The sequence below is a fragment of the Stigmatopora nigra genome, chromosome 5, assembly GCF_051989575.1.
Source record: "Stigmatopora nigra isolate UIUO_SnigA chromosome 5, RoL_Snig_1.1, whole genome shotgun sequence".
Classification (NCBI taxonomy): Eukaryota; Metazoa; Chordata; class Actinopteri; order Syngnathiformes; family Syngnathidae; genus Stigmatopora; species Stigmatopora nigra.
In genome coordinates this window covers 437,313-461,888 of record NC_135512.1, presented here as the reverse complement: position 1 = coordinate 461,888, position 24,576 = coordinate 437,313, and the positions used below count along the sequence as shown (strand labels likewise).

At 56.0% G+C, this 24,576-nt stretch overlaps 2 protein-coding genes across 2 annotated transcripts; one reads left to right on the top strand and one right to left on the bottom strand.

Annotated features, from left to right (window-relative positions):
* Window positions 1–148: 148 nt before the first annotated feature.
* On the top strand, window positions 149–22,494 carry szt2 (SZT2 subunit of KICSTOR complex). Its single transcript, XM_077716226.1, has 68 exons — window positions 149–337; window positions 1,211–1,336; window positions 1,419–1,586; window positions 1,656–1,826; window positions 1,900–2,022; window positions 2,080–2,239; window positions 2,350–2,456; window positions 2,687–2,897; window positions 2,999–3,169; window positions 3,271–3,502; window positions 3,578–3,707; window positions 3,776–3,921; window positions 4,254–4,406; window positions 4,491–4,605; window positions 4,670–4,893; window positions 4,970–5,212; window positions 5,551–5,629; window positions 5,724–5,812; window positions 5,905–6,073; window positions 6,297–6,414; window positions 6,511–6,627; window positions 6,741–6,950; window positions 7,039–7,133; window positions 7,335–7,479; window positions 7,558–7,713; window positions 7,823–8,030; window positions 8,153–8,289; window positions 8,351–8,585; window positions 8,686–8,800; window positions 8,871–8,963; window positions 9,045–9,126; window positions 9,187–9,477; window positions 9,648–9,903; window positions 9,979–10,048; window positions 10,206–10,451; window positions 10,509–10,791; window positions 10,919–10,996; window positions 11,082–11,368; window positions 11,733–11,859; window positions 11,936–12,088; window positions 12,254–12,356; window positions 12,419–12,554; window positions 12,746–12,955; window positions 13,027–13,185; window positions 13,294–13,375; window positions 13,461–13,619; window positions 13,708–13,896; window positions 13,971–14,131; window positions 14,200–14,360; window positions 14,477–14,574; window positions 14,642–14,774; window positions 14,866–14,996; window positions 15,067–15,120; window positions 15,293–15,441; window positions 15,520–15,696; window positions 16,299–16,572; window positions 16,714–16,793; window positions 16,925–17,050; window positions 17,129–17,346; window positions 17,425–17,521; window positions 17,684–17,842; window positions 18,965–19,178; window positions 19,242–19,419; window positions 19,491–19,613; window positions 19,776–20,199; window positions 20,459–20,569; window positions 20,644–20,712; window positions 20,777–22,494. The coding sequence occupies exons 1-68, from the start codon at window positions 314–316 to the stop codon at window positions 20,909–20,911; spliced, it is 10,653 nt and encodes a 3,550-aa protein (XP_077572352.1). The 5' UTR covers window positions 149–313; the 3' UTR covers window positions 20,912–22,494.
* On the bottom strand, window positions 21,599–23,248 carry hyi (hydroxypyruvate isomerase). Its single transcript, XM_077716228.1, has 8 exons — window positions 22,985–23,248; window positions 22,798–22,909; window positions 22,376–22,481; window positions 22,242–22,320; window positions 22,122–22,171; window positions 21,946–22,015; window positions 21,746–21,880; window positions 21,599–21,676 (listed from the first exon to the last, which is right to left on the bottom strand). Exons 1-8 carry the CDS (start codon window positions 23,181–23,183, stop codon window positions 21,618–21,620), a joined length of 810 nt encoding a protein of 269 aa, XP_077572354.1. The 5' UTR covers window positions 23,184–23,248; the 3' UTR covers window positions 21,599–21,617.
* Between the last annotated feature and the right edge of the window lie 1,328 nt (window positions 23,249–24,576).

Genomic DNA, 24,576 nt, shown 5'->3' with positions numbered 1-24,576 from the left:
TTCCGATTTACATTTTCGAATAAGATATTATTTAGTGCCCCGAATCATTTTAGTAAAAACAATATTTAAAAAAATGAAATAAAACATTCCACGCCGATAATTTGATAGAAACAGTGGCTCCACAGCTGCCACGCCAAACCACACGGTGGCGACCGTGAGTTCACCCGTTCTATTATTGACTGCAAAGAAGACACGTCCAAGGACCTGCCTCTCCTCCACGACAAGCAAGGAGCAAGTTTGTCCCCCAAAACAAGTTCCAATTTGCTCTTTTAAGGACCGGCAACACCCACGCAGTCCTTATGCGACGAACGGCATGGCAGAAAGACAGGACAATGAGGTCAGTACACCGTAATAAAAGCTCAGGACGCGGGGGAAAAGGCGCAGTGTTTTGGTCTTCCCATTCGCGACGAGCCAAACACGAGCAATTGTTGGTTATCGTGTCTATCTAAACTCAATTAACTCCCCGCTTTGTGACACCTTCAACTTAAACAATTGTTTGAACGACATAACTATACTTTAGCCCGGCAACTAGGGTGGACCGCTGTACTGTTAGTTTTAGTCATTTTTTCTTGTGCTACTTGATGTTGTCCCCCTCATTTAAATGCAATTAGTATAGTCCAGTTAAAAATTTGCGCGAAAATACGACGACGTTGTGCTGTTCTTAGTTCTAGTCATGTTTGTTGTGCTACTTGAACTTGATGTTGTCCCCCTCATTCAAATGTAATTAGTATGGTCCAGTTAAAAATTGGCGCGAATATATGTTGACCCCTGTGCTGTTCTTAGTTCTAGTCATGTTTGTTGTGCTACTTGATGTTGTTTTAATGTATTTTCCTCTTAAAGGAAGAACAAAACAGTAAAGGGCTTTTTTTTTAGCCCTGTAAGCTCCACCAAGACGATTTTTTAAATGTAAATACCATTTAACCAGGAATAATAGTAAGTTGCGGTATAGAAGTGAGTTTGACAGCAGCAATACGATTGAGTAAATATTGGCAAAGTAATCAAATATTCTTAACTCAATCTGGGTAAACCCATTTGGAGTTCTAATCAAATATCTCGGTAAAGTGTTAAGTTAAAAAAAAATAACAACAACATTCCCGTGAAAGTATTTTTTTCCATAACTGGGAAATGATCACTTTTGACCCCATGCTCTATTAGCATTATCCTCATTTGATTAGCATTTGCTAAGCTATTAATGACCTTCTTTGTCCAGGTGGAAGAGGCCCAGCACATCTACCTTCTGATGAAGGAGGAGTACCGCATCTCCAGGAACGTGCGTCTGGCCTGGTTCCTCGGCAAACTCAAACAAGTCATCCGCCCGGCGTCGCCGACCGAGCTGGCGAGTCTCTCGTGCTTTCCCGTCGTCATCCGCGCCCCCTAGCCACGCTGACCTCTCGACTCCTTCCCCGCCGCGTTTCCAGCTCAACTCGGCCAACGAGCTGGACTTGCTGAGCGTTCTGGCGAAAGGACGGCCTCCGGACGGCGCCGCCCGGCCCGCCGCGCTGATGCCGTCCACCCGCGCCACCTTCCTGGCGCGGCGCTATCGCTTCATCATCGAGTTGGACCTCAGCCCTTCCACGGGGATCGTGGTGAGCACATCCTCCACTTTGTTATTGTTTTTCTGGAGGGGGGCGGAGCATGCTAACTGTGCCCATCAGGACGACAGCACGGGGGAGATGATCTTCGACGAGGTTTTCCACGCCTTGTCAAGATGTCTGGCCGGGCTGGCGCAACCCTTTAAAGTCCCCGGAACGGAGAGGCTCTTCACGCCCAAGATCTTTGTCACCATCTTGGTCTACTCCTCCATTTTGGGCCTCACGTCGCATCAGGTTTCGTCCATTTGGGGTTCCAACGCCGAGCGGATGGAGGCGTGGCTAAACCGGGGCGGTTGGGTCCATGCAGGTCTTGGTGCAGGGTTGTCAGCTGGACCGGATGGATCTGGGCCACTTCCTCCACCACATCTACCAGCAGCTCAAGGCGGTGGAGAGCAGTATTGCCGATGTTCTCAATCAGCGCCATCAAAGTGTGAGTTCCAAATCAAATCTGGTCCTGAGCAGGAAGTGATTGTGGTCTGATGTCCAGAGCTCCTCGGCCGAGTGCGCTCTCCACGGCAACGGCGTAGAGGAGCAGCCCGCCGCCAAGAGACGGAACATCTCGGTGGTGTCCCCCGACGTGGGACTGGTCAGCATGGTGCGTCAGGGCATCCTGGCCCTGCAGCTGCTGCCTCCCAACTCCAGCGCCGGTAGGTCAAAGCGGCGGATTTGGGACGACTGGAGCTCGCCGGCGCCGCCATGACGCCGCCGCCATGACGCCGCCGCCATGACGCCGCCGCCATGACGCCCTCCCTCCCAGGTATCATCATCGTGACCGACGGCGTGATGAGCGTCCCGGATGTGGTAGTGTGCGAAACGCTCCTCAACCAGCTGAGGAGCGCCACCATTACCTGCTCCTTTGTGCAGGTGACACACTCCTTTGTTTTTGGTTTTGAAATATGTCCGCTCATTTCATTTGTCATTTTCAAATCAAAAATGAAAATAGTTACATTTTCGTTGAAATATATATTTTGTAGTAATATAAATGGAAAAGCAACCTCCAATACAATGAATACAAAAGTAGCTACTACCTAAAGATATCTCCAATCACACTTGATATTTCTCCTCCCCCCTCCCGACAACCCTCCCCCTTTTAGGTGGGCGGTCCTTACTCGTACGACTGCAGCTTCGGCTACATCCCCAACGTGGAGCTGATGAAGTTCATCTCGGTGGCCACCTTTGGCTCCTACCTGGCCAGCTGTCCCGCCGGCCAAGCGGACAACCGGGACATGAACGCCTACCACCAGGCCTTCCTCACCTACTCCTTCCTCAAGACCCCCGAGGCCATCGACTCGGGCATCTCAGGCGGTCTGTTCTGTGTAACGCCCTATGGATATGGCGGATGCAGTGGATACTCACCGAGCCATTGATGTGGCGGATACTCACGGCGCCCTCTTGTGTTTTTGCAGCGTCCCAGCACAAACTGTTCAACGAGCACCTGGTGTCGGCGAGCAGTAACCCGGCGCTGGCCGTGCGCAGGAAGAAGCACGCCGAGAAGGACGTGCACGCTCACTTGGTCAGCGTGGTCTCCGTTCGTCTCAGGGAGGGATACACCATCCGGGAGATGGCCCTCACCAAAGGTTGCTTCTCGGGCCGCATGAATTAACGTCACGGCGTCTTCTTGCCTCGGATTTGGAGCCTTTCTCGGCCATTGACGACTGGTGGATTTGCCCTCTTTCAGGTGGCAGCCAGCTGGAGGTAAAGCTGGTGCTCCTGTGGAAGCACAACATGCACATCGAGTACGTGGCGTCGGCCCCGTGGCCCCTGGACCCGGGCAAGCGCCTGACCCGGGTGGAGGTGACCATGGAGGGCAGCTACGACATCCTGCACGACATTAGCTGCACGCAGAGGAAGCCCATCACCAGCCCCTACCGCACCTCTGTCATCCGCCGATTCTGGAACACGCTGCAGAGGTTAGCATGGCGGCGGTTGGCCACCGATCCCACCGATCCCACCGACCTTGATCACTTCCCCTTTGACTTTTCCAGCATCAACCAGACGGACCAGATGCTGGTCCACCTCCAGTCCTTCAACTCGCTCCCGGAGAACTACAACATCCCGGAGAGTACCAAGAACGGAGTGCCGCTCTTTTACATCCCGCCCGGATCCAGCACCCCGGTGAGTCTCGGCCAAACGCCCCCCTCCCGACGCTACCCCGGTGCCGACGGCACGTTCCCTTTTTGCAGGTCCTATCGCTGCAGCACGGCGCCTCCAAGGACTTGTCGCAGTCTCAGTTTGCCTCGTATTGGAAGCCCATCCTCTCCATGGACGCCAACTTTTGGCAGCGCTGGCTGCACATGCACCGCATCGCCGTCATCCTGGAACACGACGTGTACGTGAGTCGGCACGCCCGTTCCCACCGAGTTCGAGGGTTCGATCCCCGCGTGGGTTCTCTGCCAGTACGCCGCTTTCCTCCCGTGTCCCAGAATTGGTGGCCACGCTAGGCTCATTTTACGCCCCAAGTTAGCTGCACGCATCTTTGTGACAGCTTGATATTCTTCTATCCCCCAATTGACCGGCAACCCGTTCGGGGTATGGCCCGTAGTTGCCCGGGAGAGGCTCCGGCACCCCGGCGCAACTATGTGTGGATAACCAGAACGGAACAGAAGAAAATGATAGCATACGAGGGTATCGGTGATCGGACGTCTGTTTTTCCGTGGGCAGGCCGGTGCCGAAGCACGTCCACGCGGCGGGCAACAACGGACGCTACAGCACGGTCCAGTGTCGCATCTCGCACTCGGCGCTGACCTCGCTGCTGAGGGACTGGAGCAGCTTTGTGCTGGTGGAGGGATACTCTTATGTCAAACTCATATACAGGTGGGCATTTGGATTTGATGGATTATAAGATTCATTTTGGTTGGGTCTGCGACCGAAGGTAACACATTGTCCCCCCCCCCCCAGTTCTTTGGAGCAGCCCCCCACCTCCTTCTACCTGGTCCGCCTCATCTCCAAGGCCCCCTGCATGGTCCTGCGGCTGGGCTTCCCCATCGGGACGCCGGCTCACGTCCGAAACCAGGTAAGAATCTCTCCCCGGGTACCGACGGCCCACTCAACCACCGTTCCACCCGCCTATTCCTCAGATCGTGGACGAGCTCCGCCAGCGAATCCTCCAGCTGCGTTTCCCGCACCGCGTTCAGAGCAAAGAGGCCACGCCCAAAACCAAGAGGAAGTCCTCGGCGGGCGCGCCGGCGCCCACTCTGCCCTCGCCGTCCAAATCCCCCGCCCTCTCCGCCCCCAAGCCGGCGTTGTCGGACCGCCCGTGCGTGGTGGTCCTCAACAAGCCCCTGGAGAAGCTACTCATCAGGTCGGGTCGGCGCTCGGGGCGGGGGAAGAAAGGCGGGGCCACGGGCCGCCGCTGATTTTTTTTGCCGGTGCCGAAGGTACGACAAGCTGCCCCTGGACTTCAGGAGCCCCTTCGCTGTCGGCGTCGGGAGCCCGGCGTCCTCGCGGCCCTCCGGGGGCGGGGCACCCCTCAACGTGGCAGCCAATCGCGCCGCCTCGTCCACGCTGGCTTCGCTGTCTCGCTATTTCCTGCACCGCCGCTGGATCTGGGCGCCGCAGAGCGGAGGCGGGCCCACCGTGGGCACGCAGGCCGTGGCCATCATCCTGGCCGTGCTGGCCGAGTGAGTAGACACGCCACACTTATCACCGCAAATGAGCACCACTTGGTTAAAAGTGCATTTTTCAATGTCAAAAAAAGTTTGGTGCCCCCTGTTGGTCTGGAGGGGGTTCAGACGTATCTTCTGCCTGCATAGTTGACTTGACAGTCAATAAAGGCAGAGTAATAGTAAATATTCTGTTTTATATTTTACATTTGTATTCAAAATTAAAAACACGATCAATATTTTTTGAGAATGTTTTATTTTGGCATTATTTTAAATTCTATAGAAAACTGAAAATCTGATCAACTTTTTTAAATTATTAGAAGTCCAGCAAATGCAGACTTTTGTTTTCTTTGAAGGATCCGCTTGTCGGAGGGTTTTCATTTCGCCGCCAGCGGAGAGGGCATCGTCAACATGGTCGTCGAGCTTCCCATGAAGGTAAAAAAAAAAAATCAAAAGTCACCCAATAGGCTGCTTTTAAAGTTTGGCCACGTTTGGAAAGGCTAAAAATGCGCTAACGTCCAAATAACAGGGATCGTCGCCGGACTGGGAGCGAGAGAACCACTCGTGCCTGGTGCAGTACATTCTCTTCCCGCCTCACGCAACCTCCACCAAGGACAGGTATAATAGCCACCCACCCCCCGAAAACCCCACCGCACCCCCCGGCCGGAGCCTCCCTTTCTCGAGCTCAACCCGTCGGAGCGACCCGACAGCTTCTCCACGGACGACGACAACGACGCCGACGTGGAGGCGGCCGACGCCGAGGCGGAACTCCAACTGGTGACCGAGTGCTGGGTGGAGCCTCAGAGCGGCGTGGTGGCCGACCAATCGGAGCCACGGCGACACCTGCGGGGGCTGGGCTACCAGGAAGTGCCTTGGGCCGTGAGTTCCTTGTCATGTAAAGCTCGTGTTTTGGTTTGTCGGCCATCTTGGGACAGGACAAATATTTAGAGTCCTAGTCAACAAAGCGTGTACTTGAATTTTGACTATAGATTGTTCTTTTGTCATTGACGTTGGTAGACGTTTAACCCCTTTTGTAATATCCAAACTGATTGGACGTCCACGAACGTCAATGGTACTGAAAGGTGCTGTCTATCCCACACAGATCTTCCCCAGGGATTTAACCTGCGTGTCCACCATGATGACCTTTGAATACCTGATTCAGCTGTGTCAAAACAAGGAGCAAGCGTGCCACGTTCCCCTCGAGCACCGACACGTCACGGGTAATAACAACAATAATAATAATAATAATCAATAATAAACATAACACATCTAAAATATCTTGGCCTTGGTTCGGTTCTTATCGCTGGTGTTTTCAGGAGACGCTTCTTCTGCCTCGGAGGAGAACATTCACATGGTGCCTTTCCAGTTTGATCTCATCCAGCTTCTGCCCAAATGCCAGCAGGTGGAGCTGTTCTTCCTCACCTTCAGCACAGGTACCCGCCCGCCCATTCTCCTATTCTCCATTCTTCTACATATATATAAAATATACTAATAATATGAATATTTCATTTTTGTTATGATTTAAAAGATTCTTTCTTACTTCCAGAGGCGGAGCACCCGGGGGGCCCGCACCCGGGGGACCCGTCCCTCCCCAACGAGCTCCTCCTGGGCCTCTTTCACGGCAGCCTGGAGCAAGAGCTGAGCGACCGCCAGATCCCCGTGGCGGGCCAGGACCACGCCGCTTTTGCTCGCCACGTCCTAGGGCGCCGGCGCGATGGCCACCCCGATCCCTTCCCTCCTCCGCCCGTCGTCAAAGGTGAGGAGGGCCAATCCCGTCTTTCTCCTTCCTAACGTTCTTCACTTTTTTAGTTCTTCTTTTTTTTCCCTTTTTTCTTGCCCCCTAGTGGAAGAGTTTAGAGCGGATGGCGCGGAAGCCACGTCCTCCTTTCAATCGACCGCCGGCGGTAACGAGATGACCGAATCCACCGGCACTTTGCAGGTAACTCTTAGAAATGTTCACCGTCAAAAGAGGAGAGTATTGTCGCCACTGAGATCCGGCTGGAAACTATATCTGGAGCTATGTCGGAAAACAAAGAATCTAAAGAACGCTAGCAAAACCCAACAATTCCTTGTGCTTGTGCCGACGATGTCATTTTGTCCCCCCGTTTGTTTGGACGGCTCCATTTTTGACCGTGCTCAGAGTTTGGCCGAGGCGGCGTCGGACGAGCCTTGGCCCTGGGCCTGGCCGGAGGTGCAGAGCGCCCCGTGTCCACGGTGGCGCTGTTACGCCAAGCGAGCGGGCTCCCAGCAGATCCTGCTCACCTTCCTGCCCGCCACCTTCGCAGGTGCCGCCGCATTTTTGGTAGAAGACCTTGCAAGTTTGCGTGCGTATGACCCGCGTCTTTTTTTGACCGGGTGGGCAGACATCCAGATGCTGATGAGCTCGGAGGCGGAGCCTCTGAGCCGGGTCGGCACGCAGGAGGACGACACTTTGACGCCGTCCGGATCGGCCGGCGGACCTCCCGACGCCCCCACGTCGGACGGCTGGGAGAGCACGCGGCCCGGCACGCCCGATTCAGGTCAGCTAAAAAGAAAAAAAAAATCAATCTGTTTCTATCAACAACTGTCCAGGTCACACCGATTTTTATCGATTGATTTAATTTTTAAATGCAAATTGTGGCCTCGCAGATTTGGGCGAAAAGGCGGAGGTGCGGCGGTCGGACGCGCACGGCGCCGGGGACCTCCTGGGTCGCCGCCTCTCCCCGCAGAACGCCGTCACGCACCTCACGTGTCCCGTCTACGTGTACAACTGCTGCCTGGAGCAGCTGAAGGAGCAGCTAGTCCACGCCGCCAGCGCCGCCACCGCCAATCGACAACCCAAGGACATCTTCTTCAGGTATGTCAAAAGAGATGATTCATTGGAAAAAATGGGGAAATAATAAATAATCCAAATCATAGAGGTTTAAAAAAAAAAAGTGACAGCTGTGATGTAAACGGCCACGCCCCCTTTGCCAACAGATCGCCGTCTCACGAGTGCGTGGGCGTCCCGTCGTCGTCCCCTTGGACGGAGCTCCTGGCGCAGCCTCACAAACACAAGGAGCTGGCCCACTACTGCGCCTTGTTGCAGGAGCACTACCAGCAGAGCTTTGCCAGAGGTAAAGCCTCGCAAAGCGTGCTTTTTGGGCCGCCTTGACCCGGCCCTCCCATTTTCCCCAGCCGTCTACGGGAGTCTCCAGCAGTCGCTGGCCGTGGACTCCCACGACGTCCTGATGGCCACCGACTACTGCGAGGAGTCCCTGCAGGAGATCGACATCACCGCATTCCTCAAGACTCTGTGCGGCCACCTTCGGACCTCCGGGGACGGCGGCGACCTCGTCGGGAGCTCCGCCCCCACCTTCACCCTGGGTGACCCCGAGGAGGAGCGGGCTGAGTCCGTGGCCACCTTGTCCAGGTAAGAGAACCCCCGTAGAAATGGCACATTTCCACAAATGTAAGCCCCATCCATATAGTAGTCGTCTACGTGGTCTTGAGATGTTCCGCACGGATTCTAGTTTTGAGCGGGGAGACGCCGGACGAGAGGAATCCCCGCCCTCGCCGTCCCCCCCGGACTGGCTCCCAACTCATCCCGCCTGCGACGTGGGACCCCAAGTGCGGGAAATAATCCAGGTGAAGGTGGCGCCCCCCGTCCGCCACGTCCGTTCCTCGGCGTTGTGTCTCGACGCTTGGGCCTCCGCAGGAAAAGTTCACGGGGATCGTCTCGCGGTATTTCAAGCCCGTGCCGTCCAATCCGCACTACTTCTTCTACTGCCCGCCCTCTTCCAAGACCGAGGTAAGAAGTCTAGAGCGAGGAGGTCAGACCAGGGTGGCTAAACACCCGTTTCAAGCCTCCCTCTTTGTCGGCCTTCCGCAGGAGGATTCGGAACCGGGCGAGACGGAGGCCAGGCCCGGCGAGCACCCGACGCCGTGGGAGGCCGAGCCAACCGCCGAGGACGGTAAGGCCGTCGTCGTCGCCGCCGTGGAACCTCATGTCTGACGGCTTCTTCCCACGGCAGACGCCTCGTCCGACGGCTGCGTCGCCACGGAGAGCGACACCGACCTGCTGGTGGAATACGAGGAGCGGGTGAGCGGCGAGAGCGGGCGCAGCGAGGGGCGCAACGAGGGGCGCGGCTCGCGCTCCGACTCGGACCGGGACTCCTTCAGCATCCTGGACGAAGGCGACTCCCTGTTGGAGGCCCCGGCGGCGCCCATGGACCTGCCGCCCCTCTTCCTGCACGTCACCTGCTCGCTGAGCGGGAAGAGCTGCCACGGATCCACGCCCGTCCGCACCTTGCCCACCTGTCTTGGTCAGTCACGTCACACTCGCCCCAAATTATTATTTTGCTGAAAAAATGCACTTTATGGAGAAAGAAGCACTAGCTATTTCGTCATTAGCACTTTCTGGGTATGATGACAATTGGTTGAGTCAATGTTGATGCCAAAGCTTATGTCTGATTATTAATATTCATATTATTAGGTCAGCTGGTCTCCTGCTTGGAGGAGAGCGGGGCTTCGGAGCGCCCGGACCCCAACGATCTGTCGGTCACGCTGGACGTCTTGGTGCTGACGCTCCCCCCGGAGACGGAAGCGGCCGCCGACTTCCACCACGACCGCTACGCGTCGGAGAGCAGCGCCTCCCTCAACCGCTCGCCGGCACAGCCGTCGTCGTATCGCTCGGACGAGGAGCTGTCGGCCGCCTTGGAGGGACCGGAAGGGGGGGACCGCCCCCACGCGTGAGTCCAGACCCCATCCCCTGCGGCCCGGTTGGGATTCGAGCTGACGGGGTGCTGCTTTTTGTGGGCCTTCAGGGTCGGCGGCCAACCTCTGTCCAAGCTGCCGCTCCTTCACAAGATGGCCGTCCTGGCCACAGTGGACGAAGTAAGTCACATTTCAGTAGTCTGACTTGAAGCTTACAATCTTGCCCCCCTCAGTGTAAATTCTTGAAAACCACGGAAAAGTGCCATCAAAGAAAAAAAAATCTGACATCAAAATCTCCCTGTTCCAAAATGTCCGCCATCTCCTCCCCCTCTTTCAGATCCGCTGGCTCCTGGAGGACGAGATCGTGTCGGCGTTGCGTCGGGGGCCTTCCGTGGGGCCTTCCGTGGGGCCTTCCGTGGGGCCTTCGGTGGGGCCTTCGGTGGGGCCTTCGGTGGGGCTCCCCGCGCTCCTGACGGTGGCGCAGCACGTGGTGCGCTCGGCCGGACGCCCGCACTGCCGCGGCCAGGACGTCCCGCTGCAGTTTGTCTTCAGGCCCGAGCAGTCGTTGGACAAGTTCAAGGAGGCGAGTCGCCCGGCAAAATCATCCCGGCGGCCCTGACTCCCACCCTGTCCCATTTAGGAGTTCCGTCGCACGCCGCTGCCCGGCTACGTTCTCAACGCCGAGCGGGACGGCTTCTTCTACGTCTCGCTGAGCCGGCTGCACCGGCGCGGCGGGGCGCGCCTTCCCCACGGCGTGTCGGAAAGCGCCGACCCACGGGAAGACGAGGGAGCCGGGGGAGCCGACGGAGCCTTCGACGACGCCTCGGCGGCGGAGCTCCCGCTCCCGGGCCACGTGGCCTCGCCGCCCGACAGCTCGTCTTGCGTCAGCCTGGCCGAGTCGGTGCCGTCCGCTTCGTCTCACAGTGAGTCATTTTTTGGGGGATTTTCAGAAAGAACGATTTGATTTTTAAAGGTTTGTGATTCCAAAAAAAAAAGGTCTAGAAAAGAGCGCCCCAACTGCATTCTTTTTGTCCAATGTGGTGCTTTCAGGCACGGCGGGCAAGCTGCGACCCAGTCGAGTGCAGAGCTTTGTCTCCAGCCAAGGAAGTTTGGATTCCGACACGCGAGGTGAGCTCCCAACAACCGGCCTCCAACACGGCCTCCGAACAACCGGCCGGCTAAACTCACACCCCTCACCCCTCCCCCCCACCAGGATACGACGGCGACGGCAGCGAGTCGGACTGCGAGAGCCCCGTGGTCCCGGACGAGCGGGACGGCCGTAGCCCGCCCATGCCAGACTTCTGGCTCTTGGCCCAGATCCTCCAGGACCGAGTCAAGGTCTACTCGCATTCCCGCTGGGAGCTCCGGCGCCCCGGAGCCTCCCCCGCCGAGGAATCGGAGCCGGGTGACGGGGAGGAGCGGCAGAAGCTGCCCGAATGTCTAGAGCTGCATCAGACGCTGGTCAGGAAAATTGGAGAGCTGTGTCGCAGAGTCAACCAGGTGCTCCTCCCCCCAGTATAAGACCAAACTAGCCAAATTGTGCAAAATGAATGGGGGGAAAATGGCATTTTTATGAAATAACTTTTTTCTAAAAACAAACGTAATACGTTCAAACAATCGACAAGATTGGCATGTAGCATATCCAAAGTTTTTGGATAACTGGCCTAAAAAAAAAACCCATTCATTATTGGCAGTAAGAGTGAACAAAGTAAGATTTATTGAAGTTGTACTTGAGTAGAAGTGGCAAAACTATGAAAAAAATATATATAAATATTAAAAACATCCAAATTTGAAGGCATTCGGTATCTTAGATGTTGGCTAATTGACCCAGCTGTTTTTTTGTTGTTTTTGTTGTTTTTGTTAGCACATGCTACTACAAGACCTCCACGACAGCCACTCGTGCAACTCCCTGCTGGTGGCCGAGAGCGAGGAGGACATCTGGAAGGGAGAGTCGGCGGCGTACGGGCAGCGGCGGCGTAACACCGCAGACGGTCAAATCAATCCGTCAACGATAAACGGATGGACGGACGGACCTCGCTCATTGTGTTTTGTTTTGTTTTTCCGCAGATGACCACGGCGAGGAGAACTACCCGTCTCGGGATTACCTGGCCGCCAGCATGCACCTGATCCCGGGCCACTTTGCCTGCGAGGTGGTCTGCAGCACCGTCATCCACATCCACCCCAGGCTCAAGATGGGAGCCAACATGGGCGTGTCCAGAGGTCCAAATCACCACCAATCCTACCTTTGCAACCTGCCTATTGGAAAAACTAAATACTTGAAACTAGTCTTACCCGGCAACACCAAATTCAGCCATTTAGTTTGGAAGCATTCGGATAGAAATGTGACCATTTGACTGAAAACTCTTCCCCCCTTTTTTTTTCCAGCCATCCAGGCCTTACGCTCCGTCCTGAACTCCTTCTGCGTAGTCAACAGAAAGAACATGTTTGTCTACCAGGAGCGCACCAGCAAATCCGTCTTCTACCTCAGGTTGGCCGGCGTTCTTCCGCTTCCAAACAAATGTCTTTTTTCACGGCCCCGCCCTTTCTCAGGCTCTACGAGACGTCTCTCTCGGGCAAATACTCGGACGTCGGCGGCGACGGAGGCGGCGGCGGCGGCGGCTTCCCGGCCACGCGCTCGCTGGGCCTGGCCAGGAGTCAGGAGCCACTCTTTTCCGAGGAGCTGGCGGTAAATGCGCCGTCCGTCTTTTTGAAAGCATCTTTTCATCGTCGTTGATTATTTTTCAATCAAAAGAGGTTTAAGAATCTAAATTGTGAAAAGTGACTCTCTTATTTTTGGTGAAATATTTTTAGTCGTGGTGTTGTTTTTTGTTGCACCCCAATCTTGGTCACCAAAGGGTTTTTTGTTCTTCTTGTCAGGGTTCTTCCAGGTCCTCTTTGGAGGGCTCCCGTGCGGTAGGCCAGGCAGACAAGCACATCCTTCTACTGGTTCACGGCGTGGAGCCGGCGGGCCCCGAGATCACGGAGCAGCTGGTCAAGGTCCTGCGCAAGCGTCTGGACGAAACCACCCTGGACATGATCACCGTCATGCTGGTCAGGAACTGCAAGTTGACGCCGGCCGACGTGGAGGTGAGCCCTAGTCCTGCCCGCGGGTGGGTCGGCTCCGCCCCCTTTGGCCTCCTTCTGACCCCCCATTTCAGTTCATCCAGCCGTCGGGGTCGGCGTCCAGCCGGGTCGTGACCTTGGGGCTCCCCGCCTGGTGCGGCCCGCGGGGCGTCTGGCACTACCTTCGGCAGAACCTGCTCATTTTCCTCCACGTTCCCAAGTACACGGACAGCAACACGGCGCACCACTTCAAGGTACACCATTTACAAAATGAAATCTGGCAAATACTATAGCACAGGTGTCCATGTTTTTTTTTTCCTGCCCTATCATTGTCTTCATCCCTCCCCCCTTCTGAACGGCAGCACTGCTTTCATTCCGACGGCGCGGCGGACGGCGACATCTACCTCTACAACAAGCCCGGAGGGCAGGGGACGGGAGGCAAAGGTAAGCCCCGCCCTCTTTTTCTACCCCAACCAACACAGGCCGCCTTCAACCAATAACACGACGCCGGCTGGCTGGCTCCCGGCAGGAATCGCTTGCATCACGCTGACCTTCCTGGATCCGTCGGGTCGCCCCTTTCGGGCCGACGCCCGCGACAGACAGGGCCACCAATGCGCCGGCGGCCCACTGCGCCCTCAGGACTTTGAGCGCCTGACCGCCGTGCTGCGGCTCGACTCCCAAAACCACGGTGTGTGTGGACAGCCATCCGTGGGGGTCCAAGTCGTCGATGGAAAGTTTTTCATTTAATGTGACTCCGTCGATATGATTCTTTTTAGAAACGGCGGCGCCGCTAGTGCGCTTCGACGTGTGGGAGCAAGGCAACGTCAGCCCAGCGCAGCTAGCCGACAGGCTGCAGGGGGCGCTGCGCCACGCCCTGTGCGACGCCCTCACCGAGCTGTGGCTGCTCCCGCACCCGCTCTGCCCGCCCTGCCCGCCCTGCGCCGGCAAGGACAATGGCGCCCAGGGTAAAATGCCTAAAAGCCCGCCCTCCCCTCCTCACCCGTCCTCACCCGTCCTCATGGACTCTCTTGGTTTTCAGGTACGCCGGAGGTCAGGGAGGCGGCCAAGGACGCCCCGCGTCAGAGGAGCGGCTCCCGGGTTTTCCGAAGCGGCCCTTCGCCCGTCCACTCGTCGCAGGGCGTGGACTCGGCCGCGCCCGCGGGAAAGAGCACGGTGCGCCGGAGCTTCTGGGATATTTTGGTATGTCTCTACGAGCAAAGCCCTCCCTCCCGCTTGGGGCCATCACTCGGTGAAATTTGCGCCGGCAGAGCAAAGCCGAGCCGTCGGAGGCGGGCGCCCCCAAAACCACGGACGACATCGTGCCCGAGCGGGGCGAGGAGGGCCGGGCGGCGCGCCGTCGCCACAAGACGGAGTGCGTCAAGCAGCAGTGGTCGCAAGAGCGGCCGGGCGAGACGGAGCGGACTAACAGGTGTGTGCACACGTGACCTGTGGGCTGGTTCATCTCCAAAACCAGCTCCTTAGCACCCTCTATCGTTTCTTTGAAAGAATGCAGACGAATGCAGAATGATGACCTTTCCGTTTCAGGAGGCCGGCCTGGCAGCTGGAGGAGGGCGACGCGGGCGTTCTGCATCCCGTCTACCGCCACGTCTGCCTGCCGTGGTTGGCTTTCATGGCCCAACTAGGTACACCGCAACCTCCCCCCCACCTGTTATGGTGGGCGTCGCCCATCGCCGTCTCTTTTTTGGCCAGGCTGCCCGTCCATCCAGCAGTGCTCGGCCGAAGCCGCGTCCCACTTCCTGCTGCCGTCCGTCCTGGCCGAGCTCGCCCACCTGGTGGCGTCGCTGGCCGCCGACACCGCCGTCAAGGTCTTCGTCAACGCCGGGTGGGCGCTCCCTCCCGCCCGACAAATCTGGCACGCACGGGTCGCCGCCGCCGAGTTCCAAAATGAGCGTTTGTTTCTTTTGTCCCGGCAGATGTCCCGCGTCCGGAGACATTTTTGTCCCCTGGGCCGGCGCGCAGAACCCGGCGCCCGGTCCCGCCGCTTCCCGCAGCTTCGTGGTCATCGGCAGGAACTTCCAGCAGTGGCGCTGTAGCGCCGAGCAAGGTGATGGCTCTCCCATCCTTCTTGTCTAAACGTCCGCCACGTCTTAACGCGGGTGATTTGGCATCTTCAGCCCTGGCCGAAACTTCAGAGGAGGAAAGCGCCGCGCCTCTCGGCCGATTCACACGTGAGTTCAGAAATCATTTTGTCAAATCTAAAAATATTTTTCAAAAACGTAATATTCAGGGTTTTTAATCCAGTTCTTATAATCCATTTATAAAATGTAAATATGATATGTCAAATTTGTGTAAATGCAATACGTCAAATGAAAAGGTGAATGTGGGCTCTCTAACCGCCAGCTCACAAAGGCCTGCAGCGCTTCGAGGAGCCGTCGCCGCCGCCTTCGCCATCGGCGCAGACGGGCGCCGTTGACTCCTCCCCCAACGCCGGCCCGTGGGCTTCCGCTCCTCGCCAGAGGTTCCTCTTCATCCGCGTTCTGGACAAAAAGGTGCTTGCCGGAAAAGACTGGCATTCGATTTACTACCCCCCAGATGTATGAGCTCCTGGCCTTGCGCCCCCCCCGCAGGTGACGCTATTCAGCTACAACTGGTCGGCGGACGCGGGTGCGGCGCTGAACGGCGAGCTGCTGCGCCTCCTCCGTTGGCAGAACGCCCGGGCTCACGTCCTGCACTGCCTGCTGAGCCAGAAGATGGGCCTCTTCCACCACCACTGCTTCTCCGACGCGCCGCTGCACCGCGAGCGGGTGAGAGACGCGTCGGGGGCCCGGCCTGGCCTGTCGGCACAAAATGGCCGCCCTTTGCATTCACCTCGGATGGAAAACCCCTTTGCTCGACTAGAAAAACAGAACCAAAAAAGGGGGGAGCTCTCCAAACACTACATGGGGGTAAAGGAACATTGTGGGCGGGGCTCGGACTTTGAATTCTCACGCTAGCAACTTTGGGGCACGTTAGCTCACTGGAGCCGCCGTCGGGAGGGGGGCGGGGCCTCCCGCGGCGCCCGTGACAGACGAAGGCCGACGGGGGCAAATTTTCCGCCACTCTGACTAGGACCCCCCCCCTTACTGAGCTCGTTAGTAACGCGGCGGTGAAGGCCGGCGTACTTTGCGCTTGGCCAAGGGGAGCGCGAGGGGGTGCTTGACTGCCAGATGCCGCTTCAATAATCATCTTTGTGCTTCATTTGCTTCTCCAAAATGGCCGTCTTAATATTTCCACTTTTAAGAGCAGATCATGGAGAAATTGTTAAGTAGGCTCACCCATATTATTTAAATGAAGGGTTTTCAGAGTGTAATGGTCCAATTTTCCATTGCCTTCAAACCATTGAGCATATCCATTTTTTTTCCTCCAGGACGCCAACCCCTTCCTGGGCGCCTCGGCGGAACCCGACACGCTATTGCGCAGCGCCGTCCCGCCCCCGGCGGCCAGCAAGGAGCAGGGGCGCCTGGCGTCGGGGGGCCGCAGCCTGGCGCCGCTTCACTTCCCCTCCGAGCTGCTGCCCTTCGACGAGGCGCTCCGGGACGTGGGCGCCGTGGCCGTGGGCGCCGTGGGCGCGCCGGCCGACGGGGACGCCGTGGCCCGCCACGGGGGGCGGCTGCTGGAGATCAAGGCGGCCGAGAGAAGAGGTGGGTGGGCGTCGCTCGGGGTGGGCGTCGCTCGGGGTGGGCGTCGCTCGCGGTGGGCGTCGCTCGGGGTGGGCGTCGCCCGCGGTGGGCGTCGCTCGGGGTGGGCGTCGCTCTCATTGGCCTTTTTGTTGGCCGGTGCAGAAGTGGAGAAGCAGATGAAGATCGAGAACCTGTTTGTGACGTGGCAACAACGTTCGGCGCAGTCCAACATGCCCATCGCGGTACGTCCCCCCAATCATTTTCATTCCATTTTTACAGCTTTTTCAAAGTTTTTCAAATGTTCAGGTTGCGTTGACTGACGCCAAGCGGGCGTGGGCCAATTGCCTTCCTTCCTTCCTTCTCATTGTTTTAGTTGTCCGACCTGGAGACCCTGAAGCAGTCGTCCCGCCTGGTGCATTACTGCGCCACGCCACTGCTCTTCGAGCCGCTCTTCCGCAAGCAGATCCAGGACCAGCCGGCCGCCCAGCCTCCCGCCAAGGTGCCACCGCCATTGATGGAACTAACTCTGGACTAATCCGTTCTCACCACGCCCCCCCCCCCCCCCCCCCCCCTTCAGAAACGCCACCGCTCTGACGAATCGACGGCCTCGGGGCCCGGACGCGACCGCAGCCACAGCGGCGACTCCGGCGACTCGGCGGCGCCGTCCGCCGTCCGTCCCAAGGAAGACGCCTGGTTGGCGGACATTTCGGCGGCCTTTTTGCAGCACTACCTGCAGTACCTGCAGAGCATGGGCTTCATTCCGGTGCAGGTTCGACCGCAGTCGCCCGCTCGCAGGTGGGTGTGTGGGGAAAGGGAGGGGCGGGGCTTAGCACCGGCCTGACTTGACCACGCCCGCCGTCTCTCTTTCACCAGCATCGCGCGAGCCAGGGCCGCCATGTTGAACTCCATGTCGTCGGAGGGCAGGATGTCCTTCTCTTACGTCAAGCAGAAGAGCGAAGACAGCCCTAAGGTAGAGCGCACGTTTAGCTAAAATGTAATTGTTGGAATGTACTTGTTTACAAGTTTTTTTTTTTTTTTAAATAATGAAATACTCCCTCGCTTTAACGCGTTTCTTTCTTTTTTTTAAAATAATGAAATACTCCCTCGCTTTAACGCGTTTCCTTCCCCGCAGACGGCCGTGTCCGCCGCCGCCAGCACGTACTACCTGCAGAGGGCGCTGCCGGGCGGTATCGTGCTGATGGAACTGGCTTTCCAGGGCTGCTACTTCTGCGTCAAGCAGTACGCGCTGGAGTGTTCGCGCATCCCCATGGGCCAATCGGTCAACTCGCAGGTAGGTAGGCAGGCCTATGACAGCGGCCTTCTTTTCCATCTCACTGTTGGCTCCATATCACCCCCCTGCGTGTGGTCATCGTGCCGCTTTTGGGGCGGTCGGGTGTTTTAACGGGTCTCTCCACCAGGGCGGCCTCCTCAGCAAAGCTCGGTGTAAGCCCTTCGTCGGGGACCCCGACCACGCGGTACGTCCGGCGTGCTCGCGGCGGGGGAGGGGCGGGGCCCGGCCCATCTCCCTTAGGCCTGCCCGCCCACCCGCTCGCCGCCGTTAGTTATTGTTATTTTCCCCCACTTTGAATGAGGGCGAGGCGGCCGGCGGCGCCGCCCCATTTCACGGCTGCTTTTGCCTTCGCCCGCCGGCCTTATCTCCGCTTGGCTTGGACTTTTGCCTCCTTTTTTTTCCTCTGCTCTGGCATGTCCGCTGCGCTTTCTTTGACTTTGAGGGGGTCAATGGTGAGTGGACCAATGGCGGAGCAATGGCGGACCCAATGCAAAGCACTCCCCTTTTGCGTCTCTTAGCAATTTTTCAAACTTTTTGACGACGATAGACGTCATTTTCTTAAGTTAGCCGACATTGTAAACCGACCTGGACATCTTATTTTACACCAAATAGTCCATAAGCCCGTATTTGAGACACTATTCCTGGGTAAAACTACCAACCAGAACCCAAGAGGCCCAGTTGTAATAATAACCACTATTTGTAACAAAATTGTGTTTCGGAGCCATTTTTTTAGGGTCACCCTGTGAATAATAATCTTACTTATTTTTTGTAAATGTTCAGTTTTTCAATGTGATTCGAGATGACTGGAATCACTAGAATCCACTCAAAACGGATTAGAAACCACGGGTGTCAAAGTGGCGGCCCGGGGGCCAAATCTGGCCCGCCGCCTCATTGTTTTGCGGCCCGAGAAAGTCAACGCCATGATTTTTTTCTTCTTTTAATTCCAACGCCGCCTCAAATGGAACGACCCCCCCCACCAGCTTGATCTGCTACCTACCTAGCTAGCTAGCTAGCTACATGCCAGCCTCCCCACCATTGCTTTTACCGCCTTGACGCCGCGGACCCCTGACCCCACTGACTTCTGTTTTTTTTTTTTTTTTTTTCTGTTGGCCGCCGCCGCAGCTGTCCATGCTGTTCACGGAAGAGTGCGACAAAGTGCGCGACCTGATGCACGTGCACTCGTTCAGCTACGACTTCCACCTGCGGGTGGTGCACCAGTACCTGCTGGGCTCGCACGCCACGCTGCGCCAGGGCTACCAGCTGGCCCACTTCCTGCGGGACTTTGTGGCGCGCCACCCCGACGTGCCCAAGTTCGGACGCAACCACGTCTTCCGAGGTGGGCCGTCGGTCCGTCCGTCTGGCGAGGACGCCCGACTTAACAACGTACGTCCGCCCGCAGGGTGTTGGACGGCCTCCACGGGGATGATCACGGCCCACCAGCTGTACAACTACATGACGGACCACGCCGGCGCCTACGGGATGAAGCCCCTGCGTCTGTCCAAGGCGGTGGGTGCCCCCGACGGGAAGAAGGCGGCGCCGGACCTCCACGAGTACGCGCTGGTGGCGCTGTGGAACAGGCGAGTGGACGCCGCTGCTGGCCATGTGTCGAGACGATTGCGGCGCCGAAACTCGTGTCCTCTTTGTCCAGCTCGGGTTCCTACAAGGACCCGGAAGGTCTCCACCACCGCGACGACTTTGACGTGTCGCTGGTGGTGTGTCACGACGCCGCGCCCTTCGAGGAGCAGTCCGAGAGAGAGCGACACTTGCTCAGGTGAGTTACGCCGGTCGCCGACGGCAACGTCACGCTAACCACACCCAATCAAATGCTTTCGTTTTGTTTGAAACGGGCTCCCAGTCACCTCCAGCGTCTTTGCTAAAATGGGCCACTCATTCTTTGTCAAGCGACATTTTTTGATGATTTCTCGTCCCGCAGACTCCGCTTCTACGTGATCACCACCAGCCAGCGCGAGCTCTTCCCCCGCCTGACGGCCGACATGCGGCGCCTGGAGAAGCTCCGGCGGGCAGCCGGCGCCGCCACTCCCCCCGGGGACGGAGACCAGCCCGGCGGCGGCGAGGTGACGGGCGGCGAGCTCCGGCCTCCGTGCGGCGGCGGCGGGCCTCTCTACCCGTCCTTCCCGCCGTTGGGCCGCGAGGTGGGCGCGGCCCGCCGGCGGATCGGCGCCGGCGTGGAGGAGGCGGCGCGCCACTGCCGGCGAGACAACCTGTGGAGGAGGCTGTTCCACGGCGAGCACGTGGCCACCGACAAGCTCAAGATGGCCAAGCTGACTTTCGGCGAGCTGGAGGAGCTGCTGGACGCCGTCCAGAGCCGCTCGGTGGGGGACGTGGACCCCCAGTTGGTGAGTAGCGTCTCACCCAAAAACAAATAAATACAAAGATTCAGAAACTCAACTTGAGCAAAAAAAAGTCAACATTTCACCCAACTAAGCAATGAGTTACTGCATTTCCACTCCCATCCACTAGTTGGCAGCAGCGGCTACTCAAATGAGTGGGATAATTGCTCTATTTCCAAAATTGCAATTTCTGTCTAACAAAAGTCCAATTTAAGGCAAAAGTGGGTGTCTTTTTTATTGTATTTCTGATTTTTGTTTTTCTTAGGACTGCTTCCTGAACATGAGCATAGCCTGGTACCAGAGTCTCATCAAAGTCCTACTGGGACGCTTCCCTCAAAGTTGCCGGCATTTTGAGGAAAACGGCGTCCAGTACCTGGTGAGTTGGGCAGTGGCCCCGCCGCCCCCTTTCTCCCTCCCTCCCTCTCCTCACTCTTTTTTTTTGCGTCTCAGGCCGTCCTCAACCAGAAGTTCGCCGACTGCTTGGTTTTGGTGTTCCTGGACTCCCAAGGCGGCAAAACGGTGAGCCCTCGGCTCCCGGAGCGCTCGTAATCTATCGTCCTTTCTCACCCTTTTGTCTTTCCAGAGTCTGAAGGTGGTTTTACGAGAAGCCCTGCCACCGGATGGCGCCGGCCCGCCACCCCAGCTGGTCTCCATGTACCACCACCTGGAGTCCGTCATCAACGTGGCCTGCTACAACTTGTGGAGTGGACTCTTGTGAGCCAAAAGAAACCCAAAGTTCCCGACGCTAAAACACCCGAGGGACCTCGCCGGAGCCCCAAGATCTGCTTTTTTTATGCCCGGAAACGTGTTTTTTTTGGACCAGGAAAGAAAGACGTGGTCTTAGCCAAGGCCAAGATTTTCTACTCGCCAGAAAATCCCCCGGTGGCATCACGTTGAAACTCAGCCGGCCCGGATTTCCATCCGTGCTGGTTAGCATTTCACTGCCCAAAAGTGCCTTCCCACTTCTTTTTGTTTTTCCCCCAACGGACATTACGAGTCACATTGACCACGGACACGCCCCTTGTGATCAAGCGAGGATACCGAATCCCATCCGTGAGTTTTAGCGTGAAAAAACGCCCGAAGAAAGTCTTCTAAAAGATGGGAAACGCCATCTTTTGGCAACATCTTCAGCCTAAGAAGTCAAATTCAAAGCATGGGCAAATAGAAAGATGGATTTCTGACACCAAATGGATTTCCCGACCTTTGACCTCATCACGGCTCTCCAATGGACCTTGCAAACATCTGCAATAATTCTTCAGATAATTCTCCTCTTTCAGTGACATTCAGTGATGTCCCATCTGTTTGGACTGGGAGAGGAAAAGCAACATATTTATGGACTAAAAATATCCAAGCACCCGCCCGCACGTAAATCCCCCCAAAAAGGGACAATAAACCAGACGGAAAATATCATCTGCAGCCATGTTTTATTCCAATGGCGTCGTCCAGTAGTCTCCAAGCCAGCCTAAACCTTCCACCGTCTTTCCTGGAGGAGTAAGCAAGGGGTGCCATGAGCGGCAGGGAGCGATAACTTCCAGCAAGGGGCGCCACTAACCTCGTGGCTTGTACTCGCATCCCACGTAGCCGCGGTAACCCAGACCCTCCAGAGTGGACAGGACGTAACGGTAGTTGATCTCGCCGTGGCTGTCCGGTTCGTCCCGTCGGGGAACTTGGGCCACCTGGACGTGACCTGACCCCACAAGATTTGACCTTTATTGCCACCGAAGGTCAAAGGTTATCGAGAAGGCGCCTCACCCAATAGCGGCAAATATCGCTGCATATTTTGCGTCAAGTTTCCGTCCATAATTTGCCAGTGGAAAACATCCTGCAAAGGAAAATAATAATATTGAACATATTGCTAAACTATATTTTTCCCTTTTTTGACCTTGAAAAAAAATCTAATACATCTTAAAGTATAAAAAAAAGTGAACCATTTGTAGTTTGATGTTCTCTTTGGCCACTTTTTTCAAAATGTCCGCAGCTACGTGGAACGAAAACAAAAGATTAGGCTACCGTTTTCTCTCGTACGACCTTTGACCTTTCGGAGTTACCGTGGTGAGGCGACGACAGGAAGTAGCGAGGGTCGGTCAGCCGCGTGTTGATGGGCTCGATCAGGCCGCTCATTCCTTCCTGTCGTCGACGGGGAGTTTAGTCGCCGGGCGGTTCGGGGGTGACGGAGCCTCACCTCGGCCAGCAGGTCGGCGGCGCGTCGCAGGTTGCGCACGAAGGCGGCCTCCATCTCGGCCAGCGTGGCGCCGTCGGCCGGGACGCGGCCGGCCATTACGTGGATCCTGGTGGGAGGAAAAAAAAGAGATTTTACCAGTGTTTTCATTCATTTCTGTTATCCCCCAAAAGGTAAAATTGACTGTAAAGTCTCATCTAAATGATACTATATCGATTAATGGAGGGTTTGTAAGGATTACGCCACTTTTTTATGTTTTTTAAAGTACAATCATGGCTAAAATCTTCGAATATATACTCTGCAAATAGAGGTAATATTGATCATTTTCATGAATCTCACATCCGTCAATATAACTCCTTAATTTCAGTGTTAAAAATGTCTCATCTCGTTGGAAAATGCAGATTGTTTATTTCCAGCAAACGCACCTTTTGCAATCAAGTATTCTCGCGTATCGAATAGCCAATCGCAGTCCTCCTTCAAAGTCTTCTTCTCTTCCGGGTAGCGCCGCCAATCCAAGTTCCCCAGCGGCGACGTCACCTGTGAACGCAACGCCGTGACGTCACCACGCTAGCCAATATCACCAGTCGTGTGCAATTACTAGGCGGCTTCGACCGGGGGGCGTGTTAAGGAGCACCACTTCCAGCCCGGCGTCGTCTTTGGCACGCCGTAGCTCCAGCGGGTCGGCGTCGTAGGGCCAGGCCGCCTCCACGGCCCGGAAGCCGGCCGCGGCGGCCGCCCGCATCCGCTGGGGGAAGTCCGGCAGCTCGGTGAAGAGCCAGCTGAGGTTGGCGCAGAAACGAAGCGCCGACATGGCTGTTTTGCAAAGTTAGCCAAAGTTCGCCCGGATGTGACGTATGCGGAAATGTTGGGGGCGAGTGGGAAGCAGTCACATGTCCCGCCGTGTTTGCTCCCGTTTAAACTTGGAAAAAGACACACTTGTCTCGTAGTCGTCGTATCGGCAGCTTTTGCAAAAAAAAAAAGAAAGAAAAATATCATCTAATTGGCCATTTTGGCTTGATAACTTTTGGACATTAAAAGCTTCAAGTGTCCTTGTAAAATATACTACAAGTGGCAATCATTCAACAAGAAATGTAAGTAAAAAAAAAGTTAAACAAAGTCAAAGAAACTGAAATAATGACAAAACATATGAGCAAGTCGCAGGATTTGTTTTTGTAATTTCTATACATTTTACGGCGCTGTTGATGTTTTTTCGTGTCTTTTGCCTTTTTTTTCTCTGGCTTTTAGTTCCTAACATTCGAGTGGTTTACGCGTATTTTTCGTTGTTTCTAGATTTGTCTTTAAATACGTGTTTTATTTATTCATTCGTAATGAGGCCTCATAAGCCGTCCATATTTTTTGCAGCGCTTTTTTGTATTTATACTTTGTTCCAAAATGGCTTCGGGCGGCCTTCGCGTTGGCGAGGAAGTCAATTAGCCAAGCGCGACGGCCCCCGATGCCGCCTTGAGTGGAAATGCCCCCCTCTCCTACCCTCCCTAAACGCCCCTTTCTTCCCTTGTGGGCAACGCTAATTAGCGTATCGGCTGCCTTTCAGCGCCCCTTCTGGCTCACGCCAGTCATTACAGTGCCAAGTTGGCCCCCTTTCTGCCCGTTGGGTCACATTTAAAGGAACACTTGGTGCCAGAGCCACGCACGTCACTGTCCAATTTACAAATAAATATTCGTTTTTGCACATGACGACAGTGTAAAACATTAATTGGAGAAAATATCGGAGAATTGATCCCAGAACGGCGAGTCTGACATCATAACCACTCCTAAATCAATTTGAAGTGAATGGAAGCGTTGTTGAGTGTTTGTTTTTCTTTGGCGATTGTGCAGTGACCAGGATGCTTGGTGCCATCTGTCACACTGGAAGTCCACCTTGAGACAAATGGGCTAATATTAGCTTGGGTGCCCTTGGGGGGGCGGAGCCATCTGTTGGCCTCTAACACATGGGAGGGGGGGCTTGACCATGAGTTTGTACCACATCGCCGCAATGACAAAACATGCCATGTGTTAGCATCGCATGGCTAGTTTTTTTTTCAATTTTATGATGAAATATTTGCTCATTTTGCTTGACACTGACAGTCTGGACATACTGGCCCCTCCCCTTTCTTACCCGTGGCAAGGACAGGTTGCAAGCAGTGTTTCTCAAGTGTTTACTCATTGGCTGCCATTGACAGAGCTTGACGTCCAATCTAATTTGA

What these genes read in the sequence shown, in the direction of transcription:
- szt2 (XM_077716226.1), top strand. Translation starts at nt 314, where the DNA reads ATGGCAGAAAGACAGGACAATGAG. An exon ending in CTGGAGAAGCTACTCATCAG is followed by an intron (nt 4,894 to 4,969) that starts GTCGGGTCGGCG and finishes CCGGTGCCGAAG; the next exon opens with GTACGACAAGCTGCCCCTGG. An exon ending in TCCTGGCCACAGTGGACGAA is followed by an intron (nt 10,049 to 10,205) that starts GTAAGTCACATT and finishes CCCCTCTTTCAG; the next exon opens with ATCCGCTGGCTCCTGGAGGA.
- hyi (XM_077716228.1), bottom strand. Translation starts at nt 23,183, where the DNA reads ATGTCGGCGCTTCGTTTCTGCGCCAACCTCAGCTGGCTCTTCACCGAG. An exon ending in AGAATACTTGATTGCAAAAG is followed by an intron (nt 22,482 to 22,797) that starts GTGCGTTTGCTG and finishes TCCTCCCACCAG; the next exon opens with GATCCACGTAATGGCCGGCC. An exon ending in ATGCGAGTACAAGCCACGAG is followed by an intron (nt 21,677 to 21,745) that starts GTTAGTGGCGCC and finishes TTACTCCTCCAG; the next exon opens with GAAAGACGGTGGAAGGTTTA.